Source organism: Elgaria multicarinata, chromosome 2 (genome assembly GCF_023053635.1).
Source record: "Elgaria multicarinata webbii isolate HBS135686 ecotype San Diego chromosome 2, rElgMul1.1.pri, whole genome shotgun sequence".
NCBI lineage: Eukaryota > Metazoa > Chordata > Lepidosauria > Squamata > Anguidae > Elgaria > Elgaria multicarinata.
Genome location: NC_086172.1, coordinates 109,789,066 through 109,804,124, shown reverse-complemented (window position 1 = coordinate 109,804,124; position 15,059 = coordinate 109,789,066). Strand labels below are relative to the sequence as shown.

The window sequence follows — 15,059 nt, the reverse complement described above, 5'->3', positions numbered from 1 at the left end:
CCTTATTGGAAAATGCATGAAACCTCTATGTCATGTAGTTCAGTTTGGATACATGCAATGGGAAGGGGCAATTGGCTTCGGTTTTTCAGAGTGTGCACAGGAAGTATTCATGAAATAAGTTACATGGATGTAGGGGATGACAATCCACATGCTGGTTTCATACAAGTGCCTTTCATGTATGAAAATAGTAATGTGCGTAGCAGCCCCTTATAATTATTTAAGTTCCCATTGACCTCAACTGCACTTTAAGTTCTGTTGATTTCTGGGACTTAGAAAGGCTCATTTGAAACATAACATGAAACCATGGTTTCCCGCTATGTGAATGAGTCTACACAAGTCTTGAACATGTGATCTCTCTCTATCTCTCCTTTGTTGCAAGAGGAGGAGAGTGAAAACTTCTGCTCTCATTTTAAAGCAAGCCCCTATTATATTTATAACCACGTTATATATAGGGTGACCATATGAAAAGAGGGACAGGGCTCCTGTGTCTTTAACAGTTGCATAGAAAAAGGAATTTCAGCAGCTGTCATTTGTATATATGGAGAACCTGTTGAAATTCCCTCTTCATCGCAACAGTTAAAGTGCAGGAGCTATACTAGAGTGACCAGATTTAAAAGAGAGCAGGGCACCTGCGTCTTTAACTGTTGTGATGAAGAAGGAATTTCACCAGGTTCTCCATATATACAAATAACACCTGCTGAAATTCCCTTCTCTATGCAACTGTTAAAGATACAGGAGCCCTGTCCTCCTTTTCATATGGTCATCCTATATATATATATATATATATATATATATATACTTAGAGATCTGTGGTTTCCTCTGACCAATGAGTTAAAACAAATGAGTATTAATCTGGTTTGTTCTAAAGTGTCATCACATAACTCAGTAACTCATGTTGATAAAGAAACATAAAAACAAACAATCATGTTAGCTGTTTTTATGTATTTTATTGCCGCAAGCTGCCTTGGGAGGGCCTATACCCTGAAAGGCAGCCAAGAAATATTAAAAAAAAAATTGACCTGAAAAGTTAAACTACTAAATATTATGAAATACTGTTTTGAACATTCGTGTGTCAGATACTGCTTTAAAATATTTTTTAATTTTCGTTTTTAGGTTGTTTGTTGGATTCAGCAAATTACAATATTTTCCAGTAGCATTTATGCTTAGTTCTATCTTATGGATATCATGGACCTGCTTTATCTGTTTCCTGCCTGATATCCTTTGTGTTTAGCAAATAATGCAGAATAAACTTGGGCCTTGTTTTTGCAGATATTGATGCCCAATTTCCACAAAAAACGGTATATAAAAATCTTACCTTTGACTCTTGCAAGGGAAGCTTGCTAGCATCAGGACATCCCTTTATAACATGCTGTCAAGAGATTGAGTTACTTACCAAAAGAAATTAAGTTTGTATGATAAGTGAATATTTGCTGAGATAGAAACTAATGGTAATTTAAACAGATTGCCCCCAAATTCTGTAACACAGCCTGAGTTTGTGTACCTACTCGCAGAGTATAACCCTAGTTATCGGGGCTGTTGGCCTCTATCAGCACTGACTGTTAGGCAATCAAGGGAGGCTAAATGAAATACTTAAACTAAATTCAGTATCCCCCCCTTTTAACTGTAGCACTGTCCATATATCCTAGACTCAGGATGCACCCCTCTTCTCCTTCACAGCAGTATTGTTTTCTGCTAGTGGCAGGGTAGACCTATGGAGAATTCATTCTGAGTTGGGGTGAACACCAGCAAAGCATCATCAAAAATGAGTGAAAATATGGTACAAACACCTGAATATGTAAGTGCAAAAACAAAACAGAAATGTTTTGTTACAGGCTCAAATTACAGGAAGTCAGATTCTGGCTGGACATCAGGAAAAATTTCCTGACTGTTAGAGCAATACGACAATGGAACCAGTTACCTAGGGAGGTTGTGGGCTCTCCCACACTAGAGGCATTCAAGAGGCAGCTGGACAACCATCTGTCAAGTATGCTGTAGGGTGGATTCCTGCATTGAGCAGGGGGTTGGACTTGATGGCCTTTTAGGCCCCTTCCAACTCTACTGTTCTATGATTCTATGAAAAATAGCTTTCAGCAGGGGTAGGCAGAAACTAAATCTCCAAATGTTTTAAACTTCAACTCCCACCATTCCTAACCATTGCCCATGTTGGCAGGCTTCTGGGAGCTGAAGTCCAAAACATCGGGAGATATACATAAAAACATAAGAGCCATGCTGGATCACACCAAGTGTCCATCTAGTCCAGCTTTCTGTCTATAGAGTGGCCGACCAGCTGTTGACCTGGAACCCAGAAAGAGAACACTAGTGCAACAGCACCCTCCTGCCCGTATTCCCCAGCAACTGGTGTACACAGGTGTACTGCCTTTGCTACTGGAAGTAGCACATAGCTGTCAGAACTTGTATCCATTGATAGCCTTCTCTTCCGGGAATTTATCTAACCCCCTTTTAAAGCCATCCAAATTGGTGGCCATCACTACATCTTGTGGTAGTGAATTCCATGGTTTAACTATGCGCTCTGTGAAGGACTTCCTTCTGCCCACCCCTGGTTTCCAGCATAGTTAAACCTACCTTCTTTTCAAGTTGAGAATTTCACTTGGCCACTTTTCCTAGTAGGGCAATTCATGGCTTATATATATGGCACAGAATTGCTAATTTACATAGCTATATTGGGTGAACAGCATTTGGTGTACAAATATTATGTTTCCTGTCTTCTGTCTTGCCTTGTTTCTACACACAGGGCTTAATAAAATCAGATTCTTACCAAAACAAAAAAAGATAATAGAAGAGGGACTTGTAAGTAAAAATAATTAATGTTTTAAGCCAGCTCTAATCTATTCTAGTAGTAAATAGTATTTCAGTGTTAATTAGTTAATCTCTGAAGTGGCATTTTCTTTTTGTATGATTTCTATTGAGATCTCATTAATACAATTATCTGGATTAATTCCTGTGAACTACTTGGACATATTCCAGCTACATGCATGGGTACATGCATATATTTGCTTGGCTCCAAAGAAAGATATTTAGTAATTCTGCTGCATTATGACTTTGAAGCTTCATTTTTTAAAAACAAAACAAAACATTAAATTAGTTGTAGCCTTGTATTTTAGACACCAATCAAGCATTCCCCAGATCTATGACCTCCAGATGTTTTGGACTATGTCAGCCTCAGCCAGCATGGGCAGTGGCCAGAGTTGATGGGAGAGGTAGTCCAACATTTCTGCTGGGCTCTAGCTTGGGGAAATTAGTTTAGTGCCTGAAATAACTTGTGCAAAACATTAACCTAAGCAACAGAACTGAGCTTCTCATAATTATAACTTAGCCCACAATATCTGTTCATTGTATTGACCAAGATTCTAGTAATGGGTACAGAATATATCAGTTGCATTCAAATGTTTGGTACAAAATTGTAAAATCCAATAACTTATTTTTCTTCACTCATTTAATCAGAATATGTACTTTATGGAGTGTCATAAGTTGTGTTAGTATGCTAATATGACGTTTGGTAGTTGTAACTTATTTTTAGAAGCTTGTAATATCAGCAGTACTAGGAACTTCCTCAATCCTCCTAAAACAATTATTTTGTTTTATTGACTTCGAATTTGAATTCTCTCCCCCCTCTCATTAGGAGCCTCTCCTCCATTTACACATTCTTTTTTATCTTGCTTAGAACAATATTACATTTCTAATTTCCTTTTCCGCTCTTTGTTCCTGGATCTTATTTCCTCTTTAGGACCTTTCCTCCCCAGGAAGAATTGTAATTTTTCTTGATGCTCCTGTATCTCTGTAAAGATTTTTTTTTAAAGAGATAAGCAAACATACCTCAAAATTCATCTAGATTGCTTTTTTTTGTCAATGGAAAATATCTAAAGTCATAAATATAAATTAATTTAAACCAAGCAGTTCAGAGGTCAATTCGTCAAACACTAAAGCAGTCAATTCACCAAATGAAACTAAATGGTTCAATGAGCAATTCCCAAATTAACTGAACAATCAGTTCTCCAGCTATGTCATATATCTGTTCATCAAGCAATAAATCAATTTCAATAGTGTTAACAGAATACATAAAGGGAAACCTATGCTAATTAAGTTGAGGAACAGTATATACTTGTGGGAGCAGCTTTGTATCTTTAAGAGGGTTTTCTTCGATATTGTCTTCAACAACATTACAGATATGTGTAATGGTATGGCCAGATAATCTTTGGAAATCCTTACCGGCAGATATTAGAAATAGTTCATTGCTTCTTAGCTTGCAGTGGTTTTATTGTCATTTAACTTTGAAACATAGCTTTGTGGAGGGATGTTTGTTTGCCGCAATATATGAATTACAAAAACATATTCCTTAACTGAAGATCACATTTTTCTAACACGGTCTCTCAGCTTCCCTTCTTTCTTGGTATGGCTGGTCTTCTCTATTATTTATACAAAACTGTCCGAACTGATCCTGGATACATTAAGACTACCGAAGAAGAGAATAAAAAGGTATTTCGTAGCTAAAAAATATATCTGCAGTAATAGTTAATAGTATCAGCAACCTAATCAAGAACAGTAAATTTGAACAAAACGTGTTTTAATATAATGATTCCCTCCTCATTTAAAGCATCATTGAATGTTTACCAGTGATAGAAACCTGGTAAAAATAATGAGGGTGTGTGATAGCAAGAAAAAAAATAGAATCTCATAATGACGAAGCTAAAGATTTACAGTCATCCCCCCATGACACCTCTGAATTCTGAGACTCAAAAATGATTGTAAAGTATCTATCTTTCAGAATATCCTTAACCTTGGCGAATCTGGCTCCTTGGATTTCAGAACCTTTTGCACATCCTGTCTTGTAAGTTAGGCTTTCTTATTTTGTACTGGTTTTATTTTTTATTGCATTTATTTTTATTGCATACACAATTTCCTGAATACTGGAATCACACACACATACACACTCAGGGCTCTCCGTCGTGTGGTCAGGCAGGCGCCAGAAGGAACGCAGTGTTGGTGCCTGCCTGACCTCCAGTGGCAGGGCATTCCAAAGAAAAGGGGCCACCACACTTAAGATTCTTCTCCGGGTGGACTCCATTTTGGCCATGGGACCATGTGAAACCACCAGAAGCATGTCCTCTGATGACCTCAGTGACCTGGCAGGTTGGTAAGGCAGAAGGCGCTCTTGCAAATATTCAGGTTCCAAGTCGTTTAGGGCTTTGTACACTATTTGAACTCTGTTTAAGGCAGCAAAATGTCTTACTGCTGATACTGTATGTTTGCTTGCTTGCTCATTGCTTTGAGCTGTGGAAAACAGTTTATAAATACGTTAAATAAATAAAGTAGATTAGAACCTAACAATGAAAGCAAAGTTTCTTTATTGCCAATAATAAATTCATCATCAATCATTATTTATGGTCAACAGATCATTAGTAGAATAATAAATTTAAAAAGAACCTTCTAACTAACTGTAATTAAATAAAACAGGGAGAAAGAGAGTCAGATGCTAGGGAGCAGTATGTTCTGTATTACCACAAAAACATTATGTAGGCTTGTATCCAGAGAGAGACACATGGTTGCTTATTCTCTTACATAAGGCTTTTCAGCTTCTCTCCTCTGGCAGTAATATTCCCCAACTTCCCCACCACCACTGAAATATTGGGAGACCCTTCAGAACAGTGCCCTATGTGGCATGCATGGAAAGCTACCTCCTTCCCGCCCCACACTCACACATGGAATACTTTGCATCTGTGCTTGGGATTCTTTAGGTCCAAACCATGACCAAAGGTGGGATTATAGCTCATACTGGTGGATTTTGTATTGCTTGTAAATAAGTATATAGTGTGAAGCTCAGTTTTTTTAATATAGTAGTGTAGTATTTCGAATTAAGCAGGACATTTGTGAATATATTGTATGTGACATGAGTTAATTTTTCCTACATTCTTTACTAGGTGAAAAAACCATTGAGATCCATGCACTGCCAAACTTGCAACTCATGTATAGCTAGATATGACCAACATTGCATTTGGATTGGACGGTGCATAGGTGAGTTTATTTTAGCAGAACTAGAAGTCATTTCTTGGTGCCAGGAATGTTTCTAATGACTTGAAAGGAGAGCCTTTAGTAGATTGTGTAAAGAATCTCTAGTAGTTGAGTGTTGACAAGCTCCACAGAAAACTGCAACCAGATCAGCTCTACATTCTAGAACTTAAGAGTATAATATTTTCAGATAGAGTTTACACAGTTTGGATATTGTTAAAGTATCTTGACTTCGAACTACTTAATATCCTGGGTTTCAAGTTAATTCTTGTTTTCAATATGAATTCTAATTGAAGTATCTTGCTGCAATTGTATACCCATTCATTAGAGTAAGCTTCAATGAACACATAAGGAGTAAACATGCATAGGATTGCATTGCACATTTCTTTGGAGTAAGCCTACATAGGATTATGCTGCACATTTCTGTTTTGCTAACTCCTGTGATTTCAGTGAGTTCTAAAATGGCCAAATGCTACTCAGCTTATTAGAAAAGATAGCATGAGATTGTGTTGTTGTTTTTGTAAAAAGCCTTCCATGAATTTGGGGCAGGGTCTTGGGAAGGGAGGTATTGTCTTGTGACTGTGATATAAACAAATCCTTACAAACCTTTCTGATCTAGGTGTTGGCAACCATTGTTATTTTGTCCTGTTTCTCCTTTTCCTGACAATGGTGAATATTTGGGCGATATATGGAACAATTCTGTGTATGTATTCTTAACTCTTAATTCACTATTTGGTTTTTTAGCACTGAATGTGTAGCATGTTATTCAGAAGGTGATACTGTATCACCTAAAATGTTGGAAAACTGGAGTCCTATTCTTGGATATGAGAGGGATCAGGGAAAATAACCATGTGTACAGTTCTGATTGCAAATTGTACAGCTTCTGGCACACAGCATTACATTATAGAGACAGTGAAGCAAATGGCCATCACTGTTTATTAGGGCAAGCTTGTGCATATAGTACAATACCTCTGTGGGAGCTGCAGGCCATATTTATCTTTAGATTAACCTAGCCCTGTTGGTAGATATATATGTGGACAACTCTTGCAGTAGGCTTACACTGTTGGTCTTCTGGGCAGTTTACTATAATCTCTTTTTTTGAGAAACCCTTTATTTAAAATAAATATTCCTTTTCTTAGATTGGTCAGAACATTGCGCAACAACATATCAGCATGATGGAATATGGACTGCCTTCACACAGATTGTGTCTTGTTCTCCATGGGTGTTGTACATTTTCACACTAATAGCTTTTCACACTTCATGGGCAACATTGTTGCTAATCCTTCAACTTTATCAGGTATTATTTGATTTTATTTAATTTGCATTCCTTAAAAGCATTGCACTGTGTGGTGTAGTTACCATTCCAGAATTAAACCTTGGTTTTATGTAAATCTAACAATTCAGACCAAATTATATCAGTCAAGAATATTTCTGCAGATCAGTAGATTATGGAAATGACATTTACTATTTGGAATTTTACAAGTGGAACCTTTTGTTGCAGTGTGTAGTTCTCTTGTCCACTGTTCCAGTCACTCAGCCATGGACTACTCCAAGATATTCCATTCCATTTCCCCTCCCACCTGGTTTTCTATCCCCCTTCCCCACAGCAGTCAGTTTGCATTCCGTGACCACTAAGTGTATTTTGGGCTCTTTGGGCTATCTTCTGGGTTCTCCCCCCACCACCCTTTTGGGTTTTCTTCTAAGGTTGATTTGTGCTTGTGCAAACCTTGGGTTTCCCTGGAGTCTGCTGACGCTTCCCGCTTGTGTGTAGATGTTGCTGTTTTGGCTCCATAAGGATCCACACGCATCTCTTAACTTTGGAAATCAGGGAATTATGGTCCAGTCCTCTAAGTCATTATGGAGGCACAGCAGCTGAGTAGGTTTTCAGCACCACTATAAGGGCCAAACTGATATCTGATAAGACTGGCTCCAGCTCTAATGCTAGTACAGCAGCAGTAAATACTGCATGAGTCCTTGCCATAACGTGCTTACAGCAAGGTGCTTGCTCTTAATAGGACCTCTTCCAGATTTAGGACATTGCTTTAGTTGCAGGGCCATAAATAACCTGCCCCTTTAAGGCTGGACTCTCAGTTAACTCTTATATGTAGCAAATATTTGTTGTTGAGAAAGTTGTGTTCTGATGAAGGAACATGAGAGAAAAATAGTCCTGGTGTCAGTGTCTAAAAATATGGTATGAATAATTTATCCTGCCCAGTGGAGAGATTAGTGCGGAACAGAAAACTGTCCTGTAGCTCAGCTGTGCATCATTCTTCTCTGTTAAGCCCCCTGTGACCTCTGAAATTAGCTGGCTGGGAGCACTAAGCCTTCTTTTTCTTCTTCTTTTTTGGTTTTGCTTTTACAAATAGGGGAAAGTAGCTTGCCTCCGTGAATAGCCACTTGTGGGCTTGTTTTAGCCAAGAAGCAAACACTGAAAAGTGGTTTAGCAGCACTTGCATGAGTCTTAATGGACAAAAGTTGAAGATACATTTATAATGGATTAGTTCTCAGCAGCTGACGTCAAGCATGAGGCTGTCCATGCAGCATTGGCCCTGTTCAGAAGACTCCTTAAACCATGGCTTTAATTAGTGTATAAGGCTTTTTGCCTTATTCACCATGGTTTAAGGTGTCCTCTGAACAGGGCCAGTAAGGTTTGATGCATCTTGTGTTAAATTATCAGCAAATACACCCAGTTTTGCACAGCTTTGAATAGCCCTTAGTTTGACATTACAAAGCCTTCAAGCAAATGTATGCAGGTGTCAGGGATGAATACACTGTGCTCACCCTGTCTCAGTACAGCCATGCCTGCTGGCACCCCTAAGCACAGCTCCTGCCATGGTGTACCCCCATAGCCTCTGACAGAGGAGTCTCTCCACTCCATTCCGTTTAGAAGGGGTTGCCCCAAAGCAGAAGTAAGGGGGCAGCCCCTTGGCTTCAAACTGTATTGATTGAGAAGCTATGTGCTGCCACATAGTAACAGAAGATGGTCCTGCTGACTTCAAACACACAGCACATTTAAATCAACTAATGCATTTTAACAACCAAATAAGCCCCCAAATACACACCTCTAGGGTCTTATTAGTATGCATGCCAAGTTTCAGGTGTCTAGATTTCATAGTCTTGTTGCTATGGTACAGACAGACTATACATACAACAGTACAGTAAATACTTCATGAACCTTGTCCCAATGACTGGTGGCAGAATTCTGCCTTAGGTGCACTTTTATAGCAGAATTTCTACACAAGTAGACCTCAAACGTAGTTAGAAACTAGGAAGCTGTCTTATACCGAGTCAGCTCCTGAGTCCATGAAGCCAGGTTATTGTCAACACTGACTGGCAGCGGCTCTCCATAGTTATCCTAAGATATTGTCAGCTGCATAATAGTTAAATGGTGTACCCAAATTTCAGCCACTCGCTATTTAGTTTTTGTTCTCTACATAGCAAAAAGTATCTGGGAGAAATGGCTTTGTTTTGGGGACATATTATCACCCCAAGATGATAAATGGAGCTTGGGTTAATAAAATACTTCCCAGACCATTTGTGCCAGTTTCTTTGTTTCTATTTTTGAAATAAGAATTCTGCTTAGGACATAATCCCACGCATGTTTAGACAGGAAAAAAGTCCTACAGCTCACAGCATGCCCCAACCAGCCATGCTGGGAATTGTAGGACTTCGTTCTGTCAAAACATACATAAGATTGCAGCAGTACAAAATTAAATTAAGGGTTGATGCAGTTCTTGACTTGGTGTATTGTGCCCAGTAATGTGGCAGTGCATTGTCACTAAAGGATTAGTAGCATTACATAGAGACTGTTTCAAGCACACACATCTAATAGATGGATATTTATACCTCTGTCAATAGTTAGGGACCTTGTGCTCAAGATTAATTATTAGTATATTGCCTCTCTCCTATTTTTCACTTTTAGGTTTATTTCATATGGTTTAGTTAAATGCAAGAAAAGATTGATTGTGTTTTGGGTACCTCTGACACTTCAAATAGTACATCATTTCTTTCAGTAATCTTATTGAATTGGTTTTCTATTGGCATTTCCCTTGCTTGCTCTTTTCTTTCAAGATTGCATTTCTCGGATTGACCTCACATGAGAGGATTACCCTCTGGAAGCAGAGTAAGCGTTCAAAGCATCCTGTTTCACTCAGTAAAACTCCATATAAGTAAGTAACTTTGGGAGAGATGCATTCCTTTTAAAAATCATGAAGTAACTCTTACTATGACTATGATCACCTCTGTGTATGATAGTGCTTGTGGTAGTTTTTGTAATAGTTATTTTTAAAACAAAAGTGATCAATTCCAAGGACTGTTCCAAAATCTGTTTCCATAACAACAACTACATTAATTCATTTCCCCCCCTGGAGGTTATATGTCATATATAAATTTTAGAAGAGTTAGGATTCTGGCTGCAGGCTCAACTTAAGGTGTATCTATATATGTGTGTATATGGGGCTACCTGTAACAGAGTGTTTTTTTAAAAAAATCAATGGCCCCATTCAGAAGACACCTTAAACCATGGCTTTAACCACAGTGAATAAGGCTTTTTGCTTTATTCAGCATGGTTAAAGCCGTGGTTTAAGGTGTCTTCTGAACACAGCCTGGCTTTCTGGCTTAACTGCCATGGTTTAAGGCAGTGGTTCTCAACCTTCCTAATGCTGTGACCCTTTAATACAGTTCCTCATGTTGTGGTGACCCCCAACCATAAAATTATTTTCGTTCTTCTCTACATGATCCATTGTCATGGGATGGTTTGCTAATGAAAATAATACATAACAATAGCTTTAATAATACAAAAGATGATACATGACATAGTTCAGTCAATACAGTTTCCGAAGACCATCAGAAATATGTGTTTTCCGATGGTCTTAGGTGACCCTTGTGAAAGGGTCATTCGACCCCCAAAGGGGTCCCGACCCACATGTTGAGAACCGCTGGTTTAAGGTGTCTTCTGAATGGGGCCAATGATAGAAAGATAGCTGGAGCATTCCACATACTTCCTTCACGGTATATTATGTATTGCTAAAGAAGGGAAACCATGTAATTTTAGCTCCAGTAGAACACTGCCAGGTTTTTATGCTGCAGCCTTGCTCTAGTGCCTTCTGCCTAGCAAAGATTTGGGAACATGGTGGCAGTAGTGGGGGAAATAGCTGCCTTTCGATTTCAATGATTTACAGTATGGAATGCAATTAATTTTACCTTCACAGGTTGTTTGAATAGCTGCATATTACCTGTGCAAACAAATTTATCTTGGTATTTAAATGTAATTATAAACCTACATGTTTAATATAAAGCATATCTCCATAAAATGCCATTTAGTACAGGGTGTACCTTAGCTGCCCATTCACAAATGTTTCAGAACACTTCTGGGGAGTTATGTATCAGAATGTTAAATCTTTATCACAGTGAAGCTTCTGCACAGTGCCTGAAATGACAGGTACTTGTTCTGAATGTCTAAGAGAATGCCAATTAAATTCAGCTTCACTCCCAAGATATGAGAGGGACATCTATCTAACCTTGGTACATTGGTGCTTAAGATCGATGTTAATTTGCAGTAGTGTCTGCAATGACCCTGAGAGAGATACACACTCACATGCCCAGGGAAGCTAAAAGATGTGCACAAATATCATCTGCGTCTTGAGCGGGATCCCTTCATCAGTTCTTAGGGACAGAAGGAGATCTCAAGCTTTCATTCCTGTCCTGAATATAGTGGATGCTCTTGCAAAATCTCTATTTCTATAGATGGCATCCAAAGTCCTACAGTAGTGCAATAGCTTTATTAGGACCAACTAAAATGTTGCAAAATAGTGAGCAAGCTATCAGTGCTTTTTCTAGATGGTGGACTCTTGATTTAGTTTGAATGCTGTTTGTGCATTCTGAGTTCCTTGCATACAACTAAATGTTTGCTGCTAAGCTGTTGTTTTTAGAGTATAGGTACCATATTTCCTATGCCCCTGTGAGAACTTGAAAGTATGTTGGGGCAGCTTCTGGGCAGCATTCCTGTGGAAGTGCTGTATACAAGAACTAATTCCTCCATATAGGGTCTATGTGGATATAGCTCCATGACGAGGCACCAACATAGTCCCAAAGCATTGCTCTGGGACTATCATAAATGTTTCCATTCCCGTATTATGCTAATAACTAACTATGTGGCTTTCTTCTCCTTCCTAGCCATGGATTCCTCCAGAACCTAGCAGACTTCTTTCAGTGTAGATGCTTTGGGTTGTTCAAGCCCAACAGAACTGACTGGACTAAGCAGTATACCCTAATATTTCAGTCAGTGAAGGATCGAAATGTTCATCCTGTGTGAAGAAAAACGACACCAAATCCTTGGGATTTACTGGAAGCTTTAAAAAATATGATATTTAGTAAATTGTACAGTATATTACAAATTATTTTGTAATTTCCTTTGCTATGTTTGTCTTACTGCTATTTTGGAAAGAAAGTAAAGTTTACATGCATAAACTGCAGCAAACTGGTTAATGTAATGACAACCGTGGTTCATATGACATTTTCAAATTGGTTCACTTGGAAGGAAATACAACTGTGAAATGTCATTTTTCAAATTGCTATGAAAGATGTCTTTTTTATAAAGCAATATGGAAATCCTGTGCATTTTTTCATATGTGTCCGTCCATTGAAATTTGCACATTATGATTAAGGGAAATAAAAGATGTTTTGAAATCTAAAATATTTTAGTATATCAAACCTGCTTTGTAATTTTTAGTAACTTATATCTGTGTGTAAATCTGTGTACAAAAGCTGTTTAGATTTAATATATTCATGCTCATAATGATTAAATTAGAACTTTTTTTATTTACAAGTACATTGCTGGATTTTCAAATATTCAAGGGAAATCATATTTTATGAAATAACTTTATCTAAGGGCCTAAATACATTCACTAATGGCTGAAATATTTATCTCAATTGGGTTAATGCATTTATAAACAAGTGTTGGAAGACTGAATATGACTTAGTGAAATGCTAATGACATTTTCAAGACTCATTTTAGACTGTAAGCATAGAATTGTATAAACTCCTAGGCCTTTTTTAACGTTGATGAGATTAACAACTTTCTCTGTATGCAGCTGTAAACAGATGCAGGTCACATTTCACAGAGGTGTTGACATACAGCAAAAGTCCAGTGCATCCTGAGATTTATGCCAGAGCAAAACAGAACAAAGATGACATTGAAGTAAAGCAGGTCAAAGTTAATAAACTGTACACAAATATCGCTTAAATTAGATGTTTGGGTGAAAAAGTCATTCACGCTTCTGGGACTAGTTCAGCCTTCCCCAACATAGTGCCCTCCAGATGTTTTGGAGTTCAATATTCATATAATCATAGAATAGTAGAGTTGGAAGGGGCCTATAAGGCCATCGAGTCCAACCCCCTGCTCAATGCAGTAATCCACCTTAAAGCATCCCTGACGGCTGTCCAGCTGCCTCTTGAAGGCTTGTAGTCTAGGAGAGCCCATGACCTCCCTAGCTGCAGCCAGCTTGTTCAAGGATGAGGAATGCTGACAGACATCTGGAGGGCACACCTTTCAGCGTTTCTGACCAATGGTCATGATGGCTGGAGCTGATGGGAGTTGAACTTCGACACATCTGGAGGGCACCATATTTGGAAAGCCTGGAGTAGATTCTTGCTTTGGGTGAGAGAGGTCTTGGGTTCAATTCCTAAACACGTCCCTGGTCCTAAAGTGGGGAACAGCCATGTTTTTTAGGGGAAAATTGAGAGTCAACATTGTGTAGTGTTTAAATGTCAGATTAGAATGGGGATACCTAGGTTCAAATCCACACTCTGCCATGAAGCTCACTGAGTGACCATGGCGTGACACTGAATTACGCTGCCACTAAAACCTTTAAGGCTAAAGCACAACACTTTACTCAGTGCTCTGTCTGAGAGGACACAGAGACCTTATTTTATGACCTTGTACTATTCTTACTTAGCCAAGAACAGGAGGTATAGGATTTTATATTCAAAGAAAGCTTAATTAATTAGAATAATAAGTTGTTGATTTAATTAACTCTTAAATGGCTTTTTCAATATATGTTCTTTCATCCACAATACTCCAAAATCAGTCTCTCAATCAATCCTTGCACAATCACCACAGACCTCTCTCTTTGTTCTCAAACCTAAAATCCTAACTCTGATCTAAACCCAATCTCAAAAAATTCCTCCCTCATCTCATTTTATTGCATCCTTGTCTGCCTCCCACAGGCACAGCACCTGTTTTATATAGCATACACACATTTCATCCTACCTTCTCACTCTCTTAGCCAATCAGCTCCCTGGAGATACTTACCAAACCATAGATCTATAACAAGAATACACAGTTTCAAACAAACTCCGTATGTACAGACATGTATTGTCACAGTGACCTTGGGCCCATCACTATCTTTTAGCCTGTCCTTCCCTGGCTTGTATGAGGGTAAAATTGAGTGAAGATAAACCCTATTGCTGTCCTGAGCTGCTTGGAGAAAGAGCAAAATATAAAAATACAGTAAAATTCTTGTAGTTGGACTTCACATAGCAGTAAACTACTTATTTATTACTGAATTATTTATTTATCACATTTCTATACTGTCCCATAGCTGAAGCTCTCTGGGTAGTTTACAAAAGATTATCATTCTCTCAAGATAAGTAATATAGCAGAAAAATAGCATCAACAATTTATTGTAGCTTTAGAAAGAAACTGCATTATGAATGTATTTTGATTTCATTTAAGTCCTCTTATTCCTGCCAAGTCTTACCTGTTAGAACTCTTTCTATATGAAAAGATGTTTGTAAAACTTAAAAATTAGAAATGATGTATATTTAGTAATCATTTTAGAGATAATTTCAACAGGAAGGGTTAGAGTTCAGAGTCAGGATTGTGGAGTCATGTTAATAGTCCTTTAAAACTTGGATGAATTTGCGTTTCAGTTGTAATCCAAGAGATTAATATAATGATTTCCTCAACACCCACACTTAGAAGACAATTTAATTTTTAAAATCAGACTGCAAATTTGCAAGTTACTCTGTGTTCA

At 38.1% G+C, this 15,059-nt stretch overlaps 1 protein-coding gene across 4 annotated transcripts in view; it reads left to right on the top strand.

Annotated features, from left to right (window-relative positions):
* The window catches only part of ZDHHC13 (zinc finger DHHC-type palmitoyltransferase 13), a 32,855-nt gene that overhangs the window by 16,832 nt on the left and 964 nt on the right, over positions 1 to 15,059 (top strand). For 3 of the 4 annotated variants that reach the window (XM_063117365.1, XM_063117363.1, XM_063117366.1), the window contains 8 exons: positions 1,114 to 1,216; positions 4,372 to 4,494; positions 4,784 to 4,846; positions 5,937 to 6,030; positions 6,644 to 6,727; positions 7,164 to 7,321; positions 10,096 to 10,193; positions 12,199 to 12,820. In XM_063117365.1, the coding sequence (XP_062973435.1) occupies positions 1,114 to 1,216; positions 4,372 to 4,494; positions 4,784 to 4,846; positions 5,937 to 6,030; positions 6,644 to 6,727; positions 7,164 to 7,321; positions 10,096 to 10,193; positions 12,199 to 12,337 (862 nt within the window). In that variant the 3' untranslated portion in view covers positions 12,338 to 12,820. Of the gene's footprint in view, positions 1 to 1,113; positions 1,217 to 4,371; positions 4,495 to 4,783; positions 4,847 to 5,936; positions 6,031 to 6,643; positions 6,728 to 7,163; positions 7,322 to 10,095; positions 10,194 to 12,198; positions 12,821 to 15,059 lie in introns of those variants that run through there. The other variant, XM_063117364.1, reaches the window with a different exon arrangement.